Source organism: Protopterus annectens, chromosome 2.part0 (assembly GCF_019279795.1).
Source record: "Protopterus annectens isolate FY-2018-M chromosome 2.part0, PAN1.0, whole genome shotgun sequence".
Lineage (NCBI taxonomy): Eukaryota > Metazoa > Chordata > Ceratodontiformes > Protopteridae > Protopterus > Protopterus annectens.
The window spans coordinates 129121708-129138987 of NC_056728.1; the positions used below are offsets into that span (position 1 = coordinate 129121708).

Sequence of the window (17280 nt, forward strand, 5' to 3'; positions counted from 1 at the left end):
CCTGACACCCTGCAAGTGATACTAAGGAGACCAGATGAAATATTATTGCCCCCAGCTGAGCACCCACACTGGTCATGAGGTCTTCCAGTAGATGCTATGGTGGTGGTGGCTACAACTAAGAAGGATTTGGCAGAAGAGAGCCAAACTGTTCATTCGCCCAAGAAGGAGTCCCAGGCGATTGACAGATTAGGGAAGCGTGCGTTTGTACCATGTTGACTGGCAAAATATAACCACCGACTCTTGGGTACAATGGGTATTATCCAGAGGCTATCGCATCCCCTTCCATCTTTATCCAGTCTCACCCAGTGTATTACCCAACGTTCCACTCAGTCAAATGGAAGCACCAGCACATGAAATCCAAATACTGCTGCAAAAAAGAGTCATCCAGAAGGTCCCCCCAGACCAGATAGGATTCGGTTTTTATGCAAGGTTCTTTTTATTGCCAAAAAAGATAGGGGACAGGAGACCAATTCTGGATCTCAGTACACTGAACAAATTTGTAAAAGCAGAGAAATTCCAGATGGTCACGGTTCAGTCTATCCTTCCTCTTCTGGAAGAAGACGATTGGATGTGCTCTGTAGATCTTCAAGATGCATATTACCGCAAAAAAAATGGACAAATGTTCAAGAAGATACCGCCGCTTTCGCATAGGAGCCTATCATTACCAATTTAGAGCTCTGCCCTTCGGTATCTCTACAGCCCCCACAGTGTCCACAAAATGCATGGCAGTGGTTGTCACTCACTTGTGACTTAAAGGATTCCAGGCATTTCCATATCTAGACGACTGGCTCCTTACCACCCCCACCAAGCGTCTACTGGAAGAAGCCCTGCAGTATACTCTCTTAACAGCTCAAAGCCTGGGAATTACTATAAACTGGGAGAAGTCCAACATGACCCTAACTCAGTCTTTGGAATTTATAGGGGTACTGTTGGACACGAGAAATTGCACAGCATCCCTTCAGAGAATAATGCAACAAGTTCAACCGTTACTGTGTCACCACATATCTCCCACTCGATCTATAGTCCAGCTTTTGGGGTCAATGGCAGCCTCGATTACCATTATTCCTGTAGACAGACTCCACATGAGGCTCCTTCAGTGGCTACTTCTAACTCAGTGGTACCCTCTACAACATCCTTTGTCCTTTCAGATAAGTGTAACTCAGAGATGCAAGCAAGATTTACTCTAGTGGATGTCTCAAAATCCACAACAATGGTTTCGCCCCTTCAACTCTCATCAACCGATAGCCACGGTGACAACGGACACCTCCCTGATTGGGTGGGGGACTATGTCAGGGAAACTTGGTCCAAGGCACCTGGTCAGAGACAGAGACCCTTTTGCATATCAGTGTCCTGGAGCTGAGGGCGGTGCTTCTAGCGTTGCAAGCATTTCATTCCATTCTTCCATCAGGGACTATTGCAATCTAATCAGACAACATGTCAGTGGTCTGGTACATCAACAAACAAGGGGGCACCAGATCTTACCCATTATGCCGAGAGGCCTTGAGAATATGGCAATGGGCGATAGCTTACAACTGCTTTCTAATTGCAATGCACATTCCCGGGAGCTCCAACGTGGTAGTGGACAAACTGAGCAGGTGCATTCTACAATGTCACGAGTGGTCCCTCAAGCCTTTGATAGCGGCAAAAATCTTCAACCGCTGGGGCCAGTCTTGCTGTGACTTATTTGCCTCTCCAACCAACTACAAGTGCAGCAACTATTTTGCCCTAATCCCGCCTCGGGGACAGTCAACGAGGGACGCTCTAGTCCACGCTTGGCCCTCAGGTCTACCTTATGTTCATCTTCCTCTTCCCCTCATCTCCCAATTTCTGAAGAAAGCACGGCAGTTGAAGAGCAAAGTGATCCTCATTGCTCCATATTGGCCTCGACAAGTCTGGTTTCCCTTCCTCTGGCCTCACCTGCTAGATCAACTGTGGATTCTCAAACCATCCCCAACGTTGATCTTCCATCCACAAGGTCTGATTCACCCCAATCTAACAACCCTGAAACTGACAGCTTGGTTTCTCTACTTCCAGTGATTGTCAAGGAGGAAAACCTCTCATCCCCGGTGCGCAGTATTCTTATTGCATCTCATAAATCGTCCACCAGACTAATCTATCTTAAATGGAAAAGGTTCTCTCTACGGACAGCAAATAAACAATTAGATCCCTTGTCAGCCCCAGTTTCGGTTGTACTGGATTACGTATCATTTCTTTTCCACTCTGGTGTGTCTGCCTCGACTATTCGTGTGCATTTAGCAGCCATCTCACATTTCCATATTGGTTTTCAAGATTCTTCACTTATGTCACACAGACTCTGTAAGACTTTCTTGAAAGGGGTTATCCACCTAAAACCTCCCTTTAGAGAACCGGTACAACTCCGTTATTTGGCATTGGTTCTGCAAGCTCTTAACAGCTCCCCCCTTTGAACCTGCGCCTTCATGTGATGTAAAATATCTCTCTTGGAAAACATTGTTTTTGATTGCAATCACATCGGCAAGACGCTTGTCAGAACTTCAAGCCTTATGCATCAAACCTCCCTATCTTATCTTCCATAAGGATAGGGTATCACTGAGAACTAATTCTTCCTTTTTACCAAATGTGGTGTCAGAGCAGTCTATCAACCAATCTATTGACCTTCCAGTGTTCTTTCCTAATCATTCTAACAAGGGAGAGTATTGCCTGCACTCCTTGGATGTTCATATGCAGATATGATTTTATCTGGACAGAACAAAATCAACCCATAAATTAGACCAACTGTTTCTGGCCTTTTATGGACCTAGACGGGCTCATCCTGTATCAGAAGTTACATTGGCTTCATAGTTGAGAAATTGTATTACCTTTATCTACAACAAAAACAATCTCCCCTTGCCTCACAGAGTGAAAGCACATTCTACAAGGTCTATGGCAACTTCAGCAGCTTTCCATGCTAAGGCTTCCCTCAATGATATTTGCTCAGTTGCAACTTGGGCCAAACATCATACCTTTATTCTTCATTACAAATTGGACTTGACCCCCAAGTCAGGAATGTCCTTCCATGAGGGCCACCCAAGGATACAGGTAGCTGGAGACTCTGTCCCATCAGTAAGGAATGAACGAAGATTAACAACATCAGATAAAGAAGTTATGTCGTACTATAACGTTCCATCTGTGTTGTTGATCTTTGTTCATTACACCCCACCCTCATTCTCCCTCCGGAGGTTCCTGGTTGATCTCATATACTCCTTTATTGTTAGGTCTGTTATGACCAGAGGTAGCCTCTACTTTTATCTATCAACTTGTAAACTCGATCTGAGGTAACAGGGAGCAGAGCATTCTGGGTAGGGCCTTGGCTCGAGAGTTTTTGGCTGACGCGAGCTGGATATTGGCTGGCTCGGATCTGAGGACGAAACCAATAACCCATCAGTAATGAATGAATGAAGATCAACAACACAGATGGAACGTTATGGTAAGACATAACTTCTTTTTTCATCCCTTCCTTGTGTACCTGCTGGTCCATACAGACTGACTTTGGGCAACTCTAATAGCTGTTATCTTTTGGTATATTTCAGTCTCAGCTTACTTCTTGTTTTGGACTCTGGATACAGTAATTTCTGTTGTAAATCAGTTTTCATTGTTTCTTCTGTTACATAGCACTGTCAAAAATATTAACTGTCAAAAAAAAATTGTTCTTGCAGTAATGATAAATGTCAAACTAAACTATTATCTACATGTTATACTTAAGTTAATTTTCATTATTTTGATGTTTTGGTGCTTGTTTTGCTGGCATACTCTACATTAAAATTATAGCCTCAACAAAACTATATTTCTCTGTGTTCTAGACTATCCCCTCCCTTGTACACCTGCTGGTTCATCCGGTTTTGCTTCAAATCATTCTAATCACTGTTACTGTATTTCAACTGCAGCACACTTTGCTGCGTTGCACTTTGGATATGTTATTGATGCAAATTTACAGTGTTTCTTTGCTCTTCTATTAGCATTCAGAAGAATTCTGAAATTCAATATTTATAAACAAATTCTGCCTTTAGAATAGCGGTACATTCCAAACCAGAGCTGACTACACTGTTGTGTGTTTCTCATTCCCTCCCAAATGCCACCAGCTGGTTCATGTGGCTTTCTTCAAGTCACTCTGATTGCTTTCCACTATATTTCATTCTTAACTCATTTTTCATCTCTAGACTTTAGGTATTACACTTCCTGGTATATGATTCCAACTTTTTTTGCTTTGCTAGAACTATGCAGGACCATGTTTAAAGTCTGATTTTTATATACAAATTCTATTTTAGGGGTAGCAAGAATTTTCAAACCACATTAAAGTCTCATTTTTCCTGCCTTAGTCAAATTTCCATCACCATAATGTTTTGCTCTTCCAATTGCAGGCATACTCTCATTCAAAGTAACTTAATACAGCTGGCTACCCTTTTTGTTTTTGGTGTATATGCTAATAGAGTTGTTTAGCCGCGGTAGTGGTGCTGCGGTAGCGTTGATGCCTCACAGTAAGACGCTGTCCGGTTTGATTCTCAGCTAGAGCGTCTTCTGCGTGGAGACATGCGTGAATGAGCGTACCTTCGTTGAAGTTTGTGCGTCAGGGCTGGCAACTCGGCACGTAAAAATCAACTGCCAATCAGCAGACCGGAGTTCCGCTGTGGCTACCCCTAACCGGGAAAAGCCGAAAGACACAACATGCTAATAGAGTTGTTTGTAACTTGCTGTTTTGCTGTAAGTTATCACTTGTCTGCATATGTTATACTTCATTTCCTTAGTCTAATGTGTATGTGCATTTTAGGTATGCATGCTAATGTTTTTCAAGGCATTTTAATGGATCTTCCTCTTCTTACCAAAACAACAAACCGAAGCAAATCAAACCCACCCAAGTGGGGGGCTGAGCCCCCCACACCCCCACTTAACTAAATATACCAGCTGTTGAGATCAGATTGTAGAGGAGAAAAGGGCCAAGTTCACCATTGTGGCCAAGTGATTTATTTCCCACAGTTATTTTACTGTGATCCTGGTGTTCATGAAACTACATCTTCGGCAACTTTGTCTCGTCATTATGAAGTTTGGTGAAGTGAGATTTTGGTAAGTAGACGCAGATCGATTTTAATATCTGATTTTGTTATTCCTGACTGTATGATCTTAAAGGGGAAGCACACCATTTAATTATTTCCATTTGTTGGCTGAGTTAGTTCAGCTGAGCACAGGGAGCCCCTTTACAGTGGAAAGCCTAGGAAGAAAATTTTTGAAACATATAAAACAGTTTCATAATATGAAAGTGAAAGACCATGCAGGATCATAGCTGCATATGTTACAATGTTTGTAAAGAAACAGAATAAATATTATTTAAACATTCTGTTTAATATAGTCACAGGAAGGAGAATACTTATGATATTATAAATCTGCGGATGTTAAAAGTAGAAAACGTTATTAGAAAGGGAGGAAGGTACACCATATGCAAACAGGTTAGCTGTCAACACGGGTGTTACATGTAGAAATACAATGAGGAAATGTTAATTAATTGATAGATTATAGAAGCAGACCTGTGAGTAGTCCTTTATATCAAAGTATCTTATGTGATGCTTTCCAAGATAACCTGAATGAGAGTGTGTCAGATTCTGTTTTTCTGTTTCATTATCATTTAATATGTTGTTAATTCTACTTCTCTGTGAAAGGTATGTCCTTTTAACTACATCTACACTCAACTGTCTGTATATAGACTTCCTTTAATATTTATCTTCTGTAACCTGTGTTTTGCCCTTATGGTCAATTTCTCGTATCTGATTTTAGTTTGACTATCCCTACATCAAATTTCGCATTTCAGTGAATCTCTTGTTTTACTTTTATTTGTAGGACCAGAGCAGGCATCATCTTTCATCTTAGTATCCTCTGTGGAATGTCATAGAATGAGTTTTAGAAGGGTTCAGGTTTTGTTACCAACAACTATTTAATCAAGTGCCAGTCAGTTGAAAAATTAGGCTAAAACAACTTTCAGTGAACCTTAGAGGAAGGTTATTTTTGCATGTGGCAAGCTCCTTTTACTCACACACCCCCAAACTTAAATGTACCTACTTTGAGGTCACACAGTAGTGTAAAGAAAATAGAAAAGTCCACCATCAGCAAAAGTTGTTTCATCCAAATTTCTTTCACTTAAGCGCCGACTGAATGGCATGTTCAGGTTTTAGAAATTGTTCATAATTAGCTTAGAACTAAAACAAAAATGCCACTATAATTCTGCCACACAGTTTCCCCAAGGAGCACAAAATTATTTTTAATAAATGAATGAACGTTAAGTGCTTTCATCCTTAACATATTACAGGACTTCTTCAAAACAATTAGCTCAGTTGGGTTACTGAAGTGCATCAGAATTTTGCATTCCATTATAGATGTAGTAATTTGTTCTGCATCACGTTTTGACATGCAAAACATGGGTTAGGCCTGGGGTGGATCTTGTACATGTAGGTTTGTTCATACAGGTATTCCCCTTGTATGGGAACCATACATTTTACCTTCCCATTGCAAATCAGTTTAGGTAAGTTTGTTGTAGCTTTGCATTTGTTGAACCGTGATATTTGCCTTGGAGACTTTAAATCCAAAGGACTAAAGTCTGTCATATAATAAAACTTTGTTTGCACTTATTTGAAAATTCTGATGCTAATCCTGCTAATAACGTAGCTTGGCAGTAGTGCATCTTAAAATCTGGGCTTGACTTTACTTGTAAAGATAATGCATTATTGTATAGCACTACATGTTTACTAATGATTTGTATATCAACTCGGTGAAATTATATGCAAGAAAAATCTTCATAAAATGTTTTGCTATTTAACCAAGTGTTTTAATGCATATTGGCTGCCTCCCAGGTTAAAAAAATATATATCACAGGCTGCAAAGCATTATGAAGAAGTTTACATCTTAGTGTGATGGACAGATGTGTAAAGTAAAATAAAATGAGATGAAAGTAATGAACCTATCCTAAATTGGACATGGATATTTGTTGTACCCAATTATCTCATATAAGAACTTGTTGCATTATATTTTTTAATACTCTACATTATTTTTTAATGTTTTTTCGTTTATTCTCAGTTAACTAGTGTACAGTTTCACTGTATTTCAGAGCATCTGCTTTACTGTGTGTTTTGTGCTTGTGTTACATATACATATTAAAAAAATAAACTTTGTAGAAAAAGATGATAATCCATATAACGATAAAATAACCCTGGTCAGCCATGGAAAGGATGGTGAATACTATATCTTTTATTTTTGTGTCTTTGTTTCAGACTGTGTTTGAAATTTCAATGATTACGTCAAAGCATGCCTAATCTTCTGTTTTCACTCAATCTTTATTTAGTTGTGGTTGACCTTTGGAAATTGTTACATGACATTCAAGCCCAGTTTGACATAATATCCAGGTGTGCCTGTGAGCAAAAATCTGTGAAGGACAAATCAACACAAGCCCAGATGCTAAAGGTATGGTCATTCTTGGTGCTGAATTTTTATTATTATTATTCTTGCAAAGGCACATGTGTCCTGAATAGTTTACAATACTGAGAAATGTCAGTGACAAAGATTTCTGTGTTCTGTACTTGGTAGCATACTCCACTATCCCCATCCCGGAACCAGAAGTTTGTAGGCATATTTCTAGATTAGGATTGAGATTACGCCTAAAGCACTATCATCTGAGAGATTGTAAATAGGTACTTCTCTGAGGGAGGTATGTGTTTCAAGCCATGCTGGTACTGCTGTGCTTGATGTTTGGATGGAAGGATTTTATTCATTTACTTACCTATTTAGTAATTTACTTATTTATATATGTGAACTTGGTAAGTAGGTTAACTCATTGGAGTAATTTGCTGTGCTATTGGCAGTAAGAGTAGTGTGTGAATACAAGTAAGATACAACCAAAAACAGTGTTGTCCAGAGTCTTGGACAGAAACCATGCATTCACATTCCAAAGAAAATATATTAAAACATGGTCATTGTCAACAGTATGTTCTTATAAATTCTATGTACAATACTATAAAACAGTATGTATGACTGTATTGTACCAAATTATATTAAAATACAGTTAAAATATATTAAAACATAGTCGTTGTTAACAGTATGTTCTTATAAATTCTATGTCAGTACTATAAAACAGTATGATTGTGCTGTACCAATTTATATTAAAATAAAATTAAAATGGATTAAAACATATTAATTGTTAACAGTATATTCTTATAAATTCTACGTATAATACTGTAAAACAGTACGCATAATTTTGCTTTACCAAATTACTGAAATCTTTGTTGAAGGGCACTACAACTGAGCCAGTTGTAATTATCTGAGGCATCAAACATATTAATGCTGAGGTGAACAATGAAGTCGATATTGTTTGGTATCACAGACATAAAAAACCCAAAACCATGTTTGAAACATAAAAATGTTTTCTCTAGTGTCTTGACCAGCATCCTCAGTCCCATAAAATCATCACAGACAATGTCTGGGTGTTCATGGTGGCTGCATGCAGCTTCCCCTTAGAGGTTCATTCTTTTCACCACCACTCTGAGCTCTGCGTGTGGCATGCTTTGGGATAAAGTGTGCATAAATGCAGTTCCTGTTCTTCTTTCAAGTCTGCTAGGATGCCACTGTCCTGGTAGACAGCTGAAGCATGTAATGCACTATATTTTTCTAATACAGATGCCCATATCTAGGGACAATGGTTTACGTTGCCTGACATGGTCTGGAGTGGTGGTGTACAAAATGCCTCCTTCGATGCATATTTTATAACTGAACATGGTAAACATTATAGGTACCTAATGGATGAAAACATGGTAGTTTTGCTGCTTGGAGTAAGTGTGGCAGCAGAATACAAGATGTGTGCCATGGAGCTACTTACTTTAGCACACACAAAGCAAGATTTGTGATATCAGGCTACTTTATCTAGCATGCAAATACAAAATTCATATGGTGGGATCACCTTATCTAGTACAATTACAGACATGGAGCTACTTTACCTTTTATCACAACGCATGATTGGTGACGTGGACCTACTTTATCTACTATACACAGTATACAATTTGTGACATGGGGCTGCATTATGTACCATACAGAGTACACAATGTGTGACATAGGAGTACTTCATCTACCACACACAGTACACAATTATGTGACATGGGACTACTTTACCCCACACAATACACAATTTGTGACATGGGGCTACTTTACCTACCAGACACAGTACACAATTTGTGACATGGGGCTACTTTACCTACCAGACACAGTACACAATTTGTGACATAGGGCTACTTCATCTTCTACACACAATGCACAAATTCTGACAAGGCACTACTTTATCTGCCACACACAATACACAAGTTATGACATGGGGCTACTTCTTCTACCACACACAGTGCATAATTTGTGACATGAGACTTTATCTACCACACACAGTACACAGTTTGCAACCTGGGACTAGTTCATCTCCTGCACACAATACACAGTTTGTGACATGGGGCTACTTTATCTAGAACATATATTACAAGATATGCGATATGGGGCTACTTAATGCAGTGCGCGTGTGCGTGCACGCACACACACATGCACACACACACACACACACACACTCTCTCTCTCTCTCTCTCACACTCACTCTACAATATGTGTGACATGGATCTACATTATCTAGCACACACACACACACATTTTGTGATATATGCCTACTTCATCTAGCTCACATATAACACAATTCAGGATTTCTGATGTACACTTATATATAATGCTTTTATGCCAGGTTGAGCTGTGGCATTTAACCTTATCTCCCATACCTGTTCCTTAAATACCAACCTGTCTTCCCAACTGCCATCCATATTATTCTGTGGACCATGTTCCAACACAAAACATTAAAAAAAAAGGTTTGAGCTGTGCTTGAATAAACATGTGCCTATCAATTCTGTTTTAAAAATGCATACCACTAAATTTAGACAAATGAATTAAAAATATTTATTTGTTTTGCATTAGTTTAAGCTTTTTAAAAAAAAAAAATATATATATATATATATATATATATATATATATATATTTTTTTTTTTTTTTGCCTTGTTTACATTTGAATTTGTGATATAATTTCCTGTAGTAGGAATCTGTGACATCCTTTCCTCCACAAACCTTTTAATGTAGAAGTTGTGATTGTACTTGTATTCTGATGACGTTTCCTATAATTGTGGGGTGAAAGTGCTTAATAGTTTGTGTTACAATTTGTATTAAACATTTCTTCACTTATGCAATTAAGTCTGTTGAGAATGTTTTTCCCTGTTTTACTGAATGACTTAGTATACTTAAGTATTAGTGACTTACTATACTTAAGTATTAGTGACTTACTATACTTAAGTATTAGTGACTTACTATACTTGAGTATTAGTGACTTAGACAAGAAGCGGTACTAATCCGATCCTCTTCTGTGCCATTATTCCACTCAGCCTGCTGTACAGGAAAGGTGGCATTCCCAGCGGGGATGTCCTTTTTCTTTTCTGTGTTCATCGGCAAACAGTATCTGGTCCAGTAATTATGTGCATTTGTGGGGGAGTCATATATGAAAGAGATGAAGGCAAAAGACAATGAAATTAAATGAACCTTGTCTAATAATACAGAGATGCAACTCATTCATCATACCAGTCAAATATACTAAATTATTAATAAATGTACATCTATATACCATGTGTATTGATTATGCTACCAAACCACTATTCTTATTGGCTAGTTTACTGAGGTAATGTACAATGGCATCTGCTACCAGACTGCTACAACTGGCTTTCTGAAATGTTTTCTCACAGAATATTTTCCATTTGTATCTGTTCTTACTTAAGCACAATAGATTTTAGTGAGTTTACCACTTTTGCAGGAAATGAAAGAAGGCCATGACAATCTTTCAGAAAGGCATTCTTTTTTGACAGTGTGTGTAGTTTAAAACAGGCGTACCTTGCCCTTTCATCAGGGTTTCTATTTTTAATTAATATTTTCCCTGGCAAAGCAGACGACCTTCTTGTAGTCACTTGGTGGGACCTTGACTATAATGCTCATGTCCAGTTTTTCAGGTCTGTTCTGTAAAACAGCCTTCCATTGAATGTTTTTGTTTTTCAAAAGGGTTAGTTGGAGAGAGGAAAAGCCACCATCACTCCCAAACTTTTAAATGCTCTCTCATGAGCTGTTTGACGCAACCCACAGATCCAGTAATGAAAAAAGCAAGGAAGTCAGTGTGACATCTCATAGCTTATTACTGTGTATCACTAATAACTTCACAGAGGCATATTTATTAAGTTTAATCATGTTCACAGGAGGAAGACGCCAGAGTGAGTCCTTACCAGCCTCTCCATCCTGTATCAACTGAAGAGACACCTGAAAGCAAGCCACCCAAGGAAGGTAAGCTAATGTATATGATGTAATAAAGTGTGTAAGTTTATTGATGTCATAATTTTAACTTTATTTAAATAATTAAAAAAAATCTTAGAAATGTATGGAGTTTAATTATAACAAAGCCACCTTTTAGAGCAATAGTGACAGTACAGGGCTCCACCACATACCCGATGGCAGTGCACATTGATAGGATGCCCAAATCAATTTTTAATGGGGCCACACAATTTTTAAGGATTTGTTGGACTTTCTTGGGAGAATTAAAAATGAGTTGTTAGATGAGCATGGCTCTTTTTTAACAGTTGGTGTGATAGACCTATTTTCATGCATTCCACGGGATGAGGGTATACATTTGTTCCATCAAACATTGATGGACTGTACATTCTGAACTAACAGAGATATTAATATAGTCATGAGCTGCAACAACAACTTTTTTTTATTTTGAGGGAGAAATATACAAGCAGGTAAAAGAGGTTGCCATGGCTGCCATATGCAGACTCATGTTTGCAAACCTCATTATGTTATCCCTGAAAGGAAAATTTTCTCCTCCTCCAAATTTTACCCCCTCTGTAAATTATACTTTAGATACCTTAATGTCATCTGTGTTTTATCAAGCAATTGATTTTGTTAATTATTTGAATGGTACTACCAGCTTTTTGAAGATTATGTACCAGCACCAAACCTATGAGATTCATTTTTTAGACACTAAAATCAGTCTTACTACCAGTGGTTTTACATTTGTGATTTATAGGAAGCCAACATTTTCAAACTCATATTTGTACTATCAGAGTTTCCATCCATTTATGTATAAAAAGAGCCTGATTAAGGGGCAATTTTTAAGACTGGTGAGAAGGGTGCCTCATAAAACACTGTTTGATATAGAAAAAGTTAAGTTGGAGAACATGTGCTTGGAAAGGGAGTATCCTAAGGCATTTGTGAATGTAATATAGTCGCGGCTGTAGCGTTGTTACCTCACAGCAAGAGGTTCTCCCATTCGATTCTCGGCTGGGCTTGGGAGTGCCTTCTGTGTGGAGTCTGCATGTCCTCCCCGCGGTTGGGTAGCGTTCGAAAGACATGCACGTGTAAATGGGTGTGCCCTCGTTGAAGGTTCAGCATCGAGCTGGCACCTCAGCGTTTCGTAAAAATCTACTGCCAATCATTAGCGGACTGGAGTTCCACTGTGGCGACCCCTTACCAGGAAAAGCTGAAAAACAAACAACAACATAAGTCAGGAATGGGGTTGTAAATACAAGCAGTTGCTGGGTCCTGGTTTGGAACAGTTGCATTTTAAAAATATAAATAAAGGATGTGGACCAAGAATCAGAACAGAATAGGTTTGTAATGTACTGATTGTTTAAAGTTAGGAAAGAACACTATTAGGGGGTTTGGATGATTTTTACAGGTAATGAAAAACTACACTGCATCATTGGAGACCAAGCCCACTTTATTTGTAAAGCTTCTAATATCTTAAAAAATGTGGTTGTAAGGGGTGGAAGAAGTAATTTCATGTATTATAAGGGTAACACTAAATGTGGTTGCTGTCACTAGTACCTCTTTAAATTTTTGGGTAAGAGTGTGACTTTGGACAATTTTTCAAATACAGGAATAAGGTTGTATGGTGGGAACTGTAATGCTGTTGGGCTGATATACATCTCTAAATGTTTAATGTGTCTTTCCAGTTACATCAGTTAAGATAGAAAGAACATTAAAGAAAATAATTTTTGAGCATAAATATGACATGATAAAAACAAATTCTAGTAACGCTCTTTACCTATAGTCAGTGGTTTGTCAAAGTTTAAAAAGTTTGAATTTGCCATTTTGGAAAAGATCCCTTTTAACCTAAGAGGAGGGCAAGGAAAAAGCAGTTGAGTTTAAGGAACTAATCTGGCAACTCAAACTTCATGCCAGCAAACCCTCAGACCTTAAGAAATACATATCAGTTAATGCAGTACTTGAGATGAGAGCAGCTAACTTGTAATATTGTTCTTTTCTACAAGTTTTTTATGTATTTTGTATGTGTTTTATATGTGTATGTATATGTAGTTCTTACATGCATTTATGGTTAGATTGGAATATTGTACTCATGCATTGGTACTAATTATTTTAAATGTTTTTAAAGGAAATGGAAATATGAAATACATTTAATATTGATTTAATTCATTATTATATTAAATACTTTTAAATAAGTGTATTATTTATAATAAGTGAGTTTATAGCTTTAGGTGGGAATGGATTTAGACATTTGATTGTCATGTAATTGTTTTAAATTACTGAATTCCTTATAAAATGGAGTGGTTTGATATCCTTTATTAGTTCTGATGAAGTCCTAACATTAAGATGATAGGATGAAAGCATATAGTATGTGTATGGTGCTTGCTAATCTTTTTTATAAATAAATTCTTGTTTGTGACTTTTACTTGTGGTGATTAGACTCTTGGAGTACAATACGAGATGCCAGTAGTGCACTTGTTTTGGTTATTTTTATATATATGTTGTTGTTTATACACACACACACATATATATATATATATATATATATATATATATATATATATATATATATACATTTTTTTTGTTTTTTGTTTTTTTTATGTGGACGTCCACATTTTTGGCTTGGTTCTAGGCAAAGAACATTTCTCTGCTTAAACATAAATAAGTTAAAGAACAGTCCCTGGCAATCCTCTGCACATTGTCACAACTTTCTGTTAATTGCCATCCTATGATTCATTGTGAAGAGAGTGAGAAGAAAGCTCACAAATATTATATAGTAAAGTGGAAACTTCTGACTGCTGTAGAGGATCACAGAAACAAGAGGTAAATATTTATTTTCTATTCCTGGCAGGCAACCAGATATAGTATTGGCAAGTGGACTTCAGGTTGGCTGCAGATGAAAGCAGCTTGTTTGTTCAGTTTAAATGTCTGTTACTTTTTTGGTTATTGTCAGTGTGTGAAACAAAGTTGAAACTGTCCCTGACCTTGCACACTGTCTCTAATTTTTCCTCATGTCATGTTTTTGTCTGTGCCTTATAATATTTTTGTTTTTCTGGCAAATCATTTCATTTAGGATTATAGCCATTAAAGTGTGTGTAAGGGGATCCCATGGCTTGAAAGCCACCCAGGGTCCAAGATGCCCTTAATTTACCACTGAAAAGATTGCTGCTGTCCTGTATGTGTGCCACCCCCGAATGAGATACGGAGGACCCATCTCTCCTAAACCTGATGGACTTCTTTGAAGCAGTCACCAAAGCCCTGTAGACGAGGGTAAGGTGGTTCACACAGCCTATCCAGATCTTGCCAAGGCTTTTGACACCATCCCCCACTCTGGAATTATAGATAAACTCACTAAACTAGGTATAAATCCCTATGTCATAAGATGGGTTGCCAACTGGCTCACTGACAGAACCCACACTGTGAAAGTAGCAGACTCCAAATCTGACTTCAGACCAGTGACAAGTGGAGTACCACCGAGTTAAGTCCTGGGTCCTCTCCTGTTTGGTATCTACTTCTCTGAAGTACAGGCTAACACAGAAGGTCTTTGGCTAATGAAGTTCACAGATGACTGCAAACTAGGAGCCATAATCAAAACTCTTAACGATGTGGACATCCTACAAAAGGGCCTCACTGAGACAGATGCCTGGTGTCAAAGCCGTGGCCTCAAGCTCAATGCCAAAAAGTGCATTGTCACCCCCTTTGGTAAAAACTCTGTACCCATGAACTACAACATAGGCGGTAGTATACTTAACACCGAAAGTCTGATAAGAGACCTTGAGACACAGATGGACAGTAGTCTCTCCTTTGATAATCACATTTCCACAGTAGTCAGGAAATCCTTCTACATGGCATACCTAATCACAAAATGTTTCTCATCCAGAAAAAAGAGGTCATTGTTCCCCTCTACTCATCACTCATTAGACCCATTATAGAGTACAACGCCCCTTTTGGTATGTACCTCACAAGACATCTACAACAACTGGAAAGACCGCAGAAATACCTCACAAAGTGGATCACCGGCCTCAAGCAGATGCCCTACGCAGACCATCTCAAAAAACTCCAGCTTTACTCCGTCGCATATCGCTTACTCAGAGGTGATCTCTGCCTAACATACAAAGCTATGTCAAACCCAGAGCTGTTGGACATGCTCCACTTAAAGAAGTCCCAATCCCACCGAGCTACACGCTTTAGGGACCTAAACCTTGTCACCACAATAAACAGAACATGCCAGAGGGATAGATTCCTGTCCCAGAGACTTCCCATACTCTGGAACAAACTACCTGTCTATGTCAAACAGAGCTCCTCATTAGCACTGTTCAAGAAAAATCTTGATAATTGGATGGGAAATAGGAAATTCACCCCGGGGATCACTTCTGTGGCTCTGCTCAACAGTGGCACAGGAAAATAATTTTCTTGGGTGGCAAAAGCCAGGGTACCTTTTTGGCTGGGCTTGTCTAGGCCCTATGGCTGATAGCCTAGTACCTACCTATGAACCAAGTTGGTAGTAGCTCAGGTTAACATAAAATATTTCTCACCACTTATTAAAAAGACTACGGGGAACTTTATTTATACATTACTTTTTCATTCATATACACATATTTTCAGTATTATTAATACAGATATCTTTCACAGAATAATTACAGTCGTTTCATGTTTTAACATATGGCATTTTTGAATGCATCCCTGTAGTCCCCCACCCTTTCTGCCACAGTTATATCCGTATACTTTTTAATATAATTTCACTTTCCCAAATCTTATCGCATACCAGCTCTTCACTTTGTTTCCTTATATTCTATAAAGGGTAAGCAGTATTCTGTCTTTACTGAATTTTGGTCCATATTTGAATATGTGCAGAAATGTCAATGTACAGAGCACAGATAATGAATAACTCAGCTTCTGTCTTCAGCACTTCTTTTAATTGACCAAGTAAATAATTTTGAACTAAACAATATGATCTTGTTTTGCAATCAGTCAAGTAAAAAGAAAGCAAACAAACACAAAAACCATGACAGTAACACCAGATGCACTTTGTCTGAATAGTTATACTGCTAAGGAAAAGTTTTTATAAGTCAATATGTAGGGTTGGAGTTGGGTCCAGGTGCTCATTTGTGTCAACCCTTCCATGTCACTAACCACAATCCTAGAGAGTACATTACAAAAAACACTTTTCCTAACAGTACTGCTACACAAGGCACACACGTACACTGTACACATACACTAGCACGGATGAACAGCACTAAAACTGTTGTAATCCTAGATGGCAAATGCACACGCACACACAAGAACATGCACACACTCACACTCCTAATGCTAAAACTGTTGGTATATCCCAGAGTTTCCATATTAATACACATAGACATTTACCATAACACAAAGCACATCACCAAAACAACCAACCAGTTCACATTCCTCTGTTTAATAAATTTAGCACTGAGCAAGGAGTGTTACTAATTAAAAAAAATCAGCACTACACTTCGCTGAGAAAGTCAGTATTTGGCAAAATGAACTGCTACCACATATTTATGCATGTTGCATATACTATGTTCATATTTCTGTCCTAAAGCATACACAATCACACTGTTTTTTAAAACTCTGTCAAACTTTTCTAATTTTTTTGCACATCAAAAAAATGCATGTTCAATAGATTCTTCAAGTTTAGACACTTTACATAAGGTTTCTTCACATTACTTATATTCCATTTGTCCCTTCACAGGTAATTTACATAGTAATGCTCTCAAAAAGAGTTCTGAAGCCTCCCTATTATCTTTAAAACTTTCCTGTCTCTGCATTATAACTATTTCCTCTTCTTCCTTCAAACCTTCCCATGAGTGAGGTTTGTTTTATTGATGCATTTCTGTTGCTGTATATTACACTCCATTCAGTTATAAACATTTTTATTAATAATATTTACAA

The 17280-nt window shown here is 38.1% G+C and overlaps 1 protein-coding gene across 4 annotated transcripts in view; it reads left to right on the forward strand.

The window, feature by feature from the left end:
* LOC122792993 (probable JmjC domain-containing histone demethylation protein 2C) overlaps window positions 1-17280 on the forward strand; it is a 1041568-nt gene that overhangs the window by 842245 nt on the left and 182043 nt on the right. For all 4 annotated transcript variants that reach the window (XM_044060615.1, XM_044060616.1, XM_044060618.1 and 1 more), the window contains 2 exons: window positions 7340-7458; window positions 11301-11385. In XM_044060615.1, coding sequence (XP_043916550.1) covers window positions 7340-7458; window positions 11301-11385 — 204 coding nt within the window. The remainder of the gene's footprint in view (window positions 1-7339; window positions 7459-11300; window positions 11386-17280) is intronic.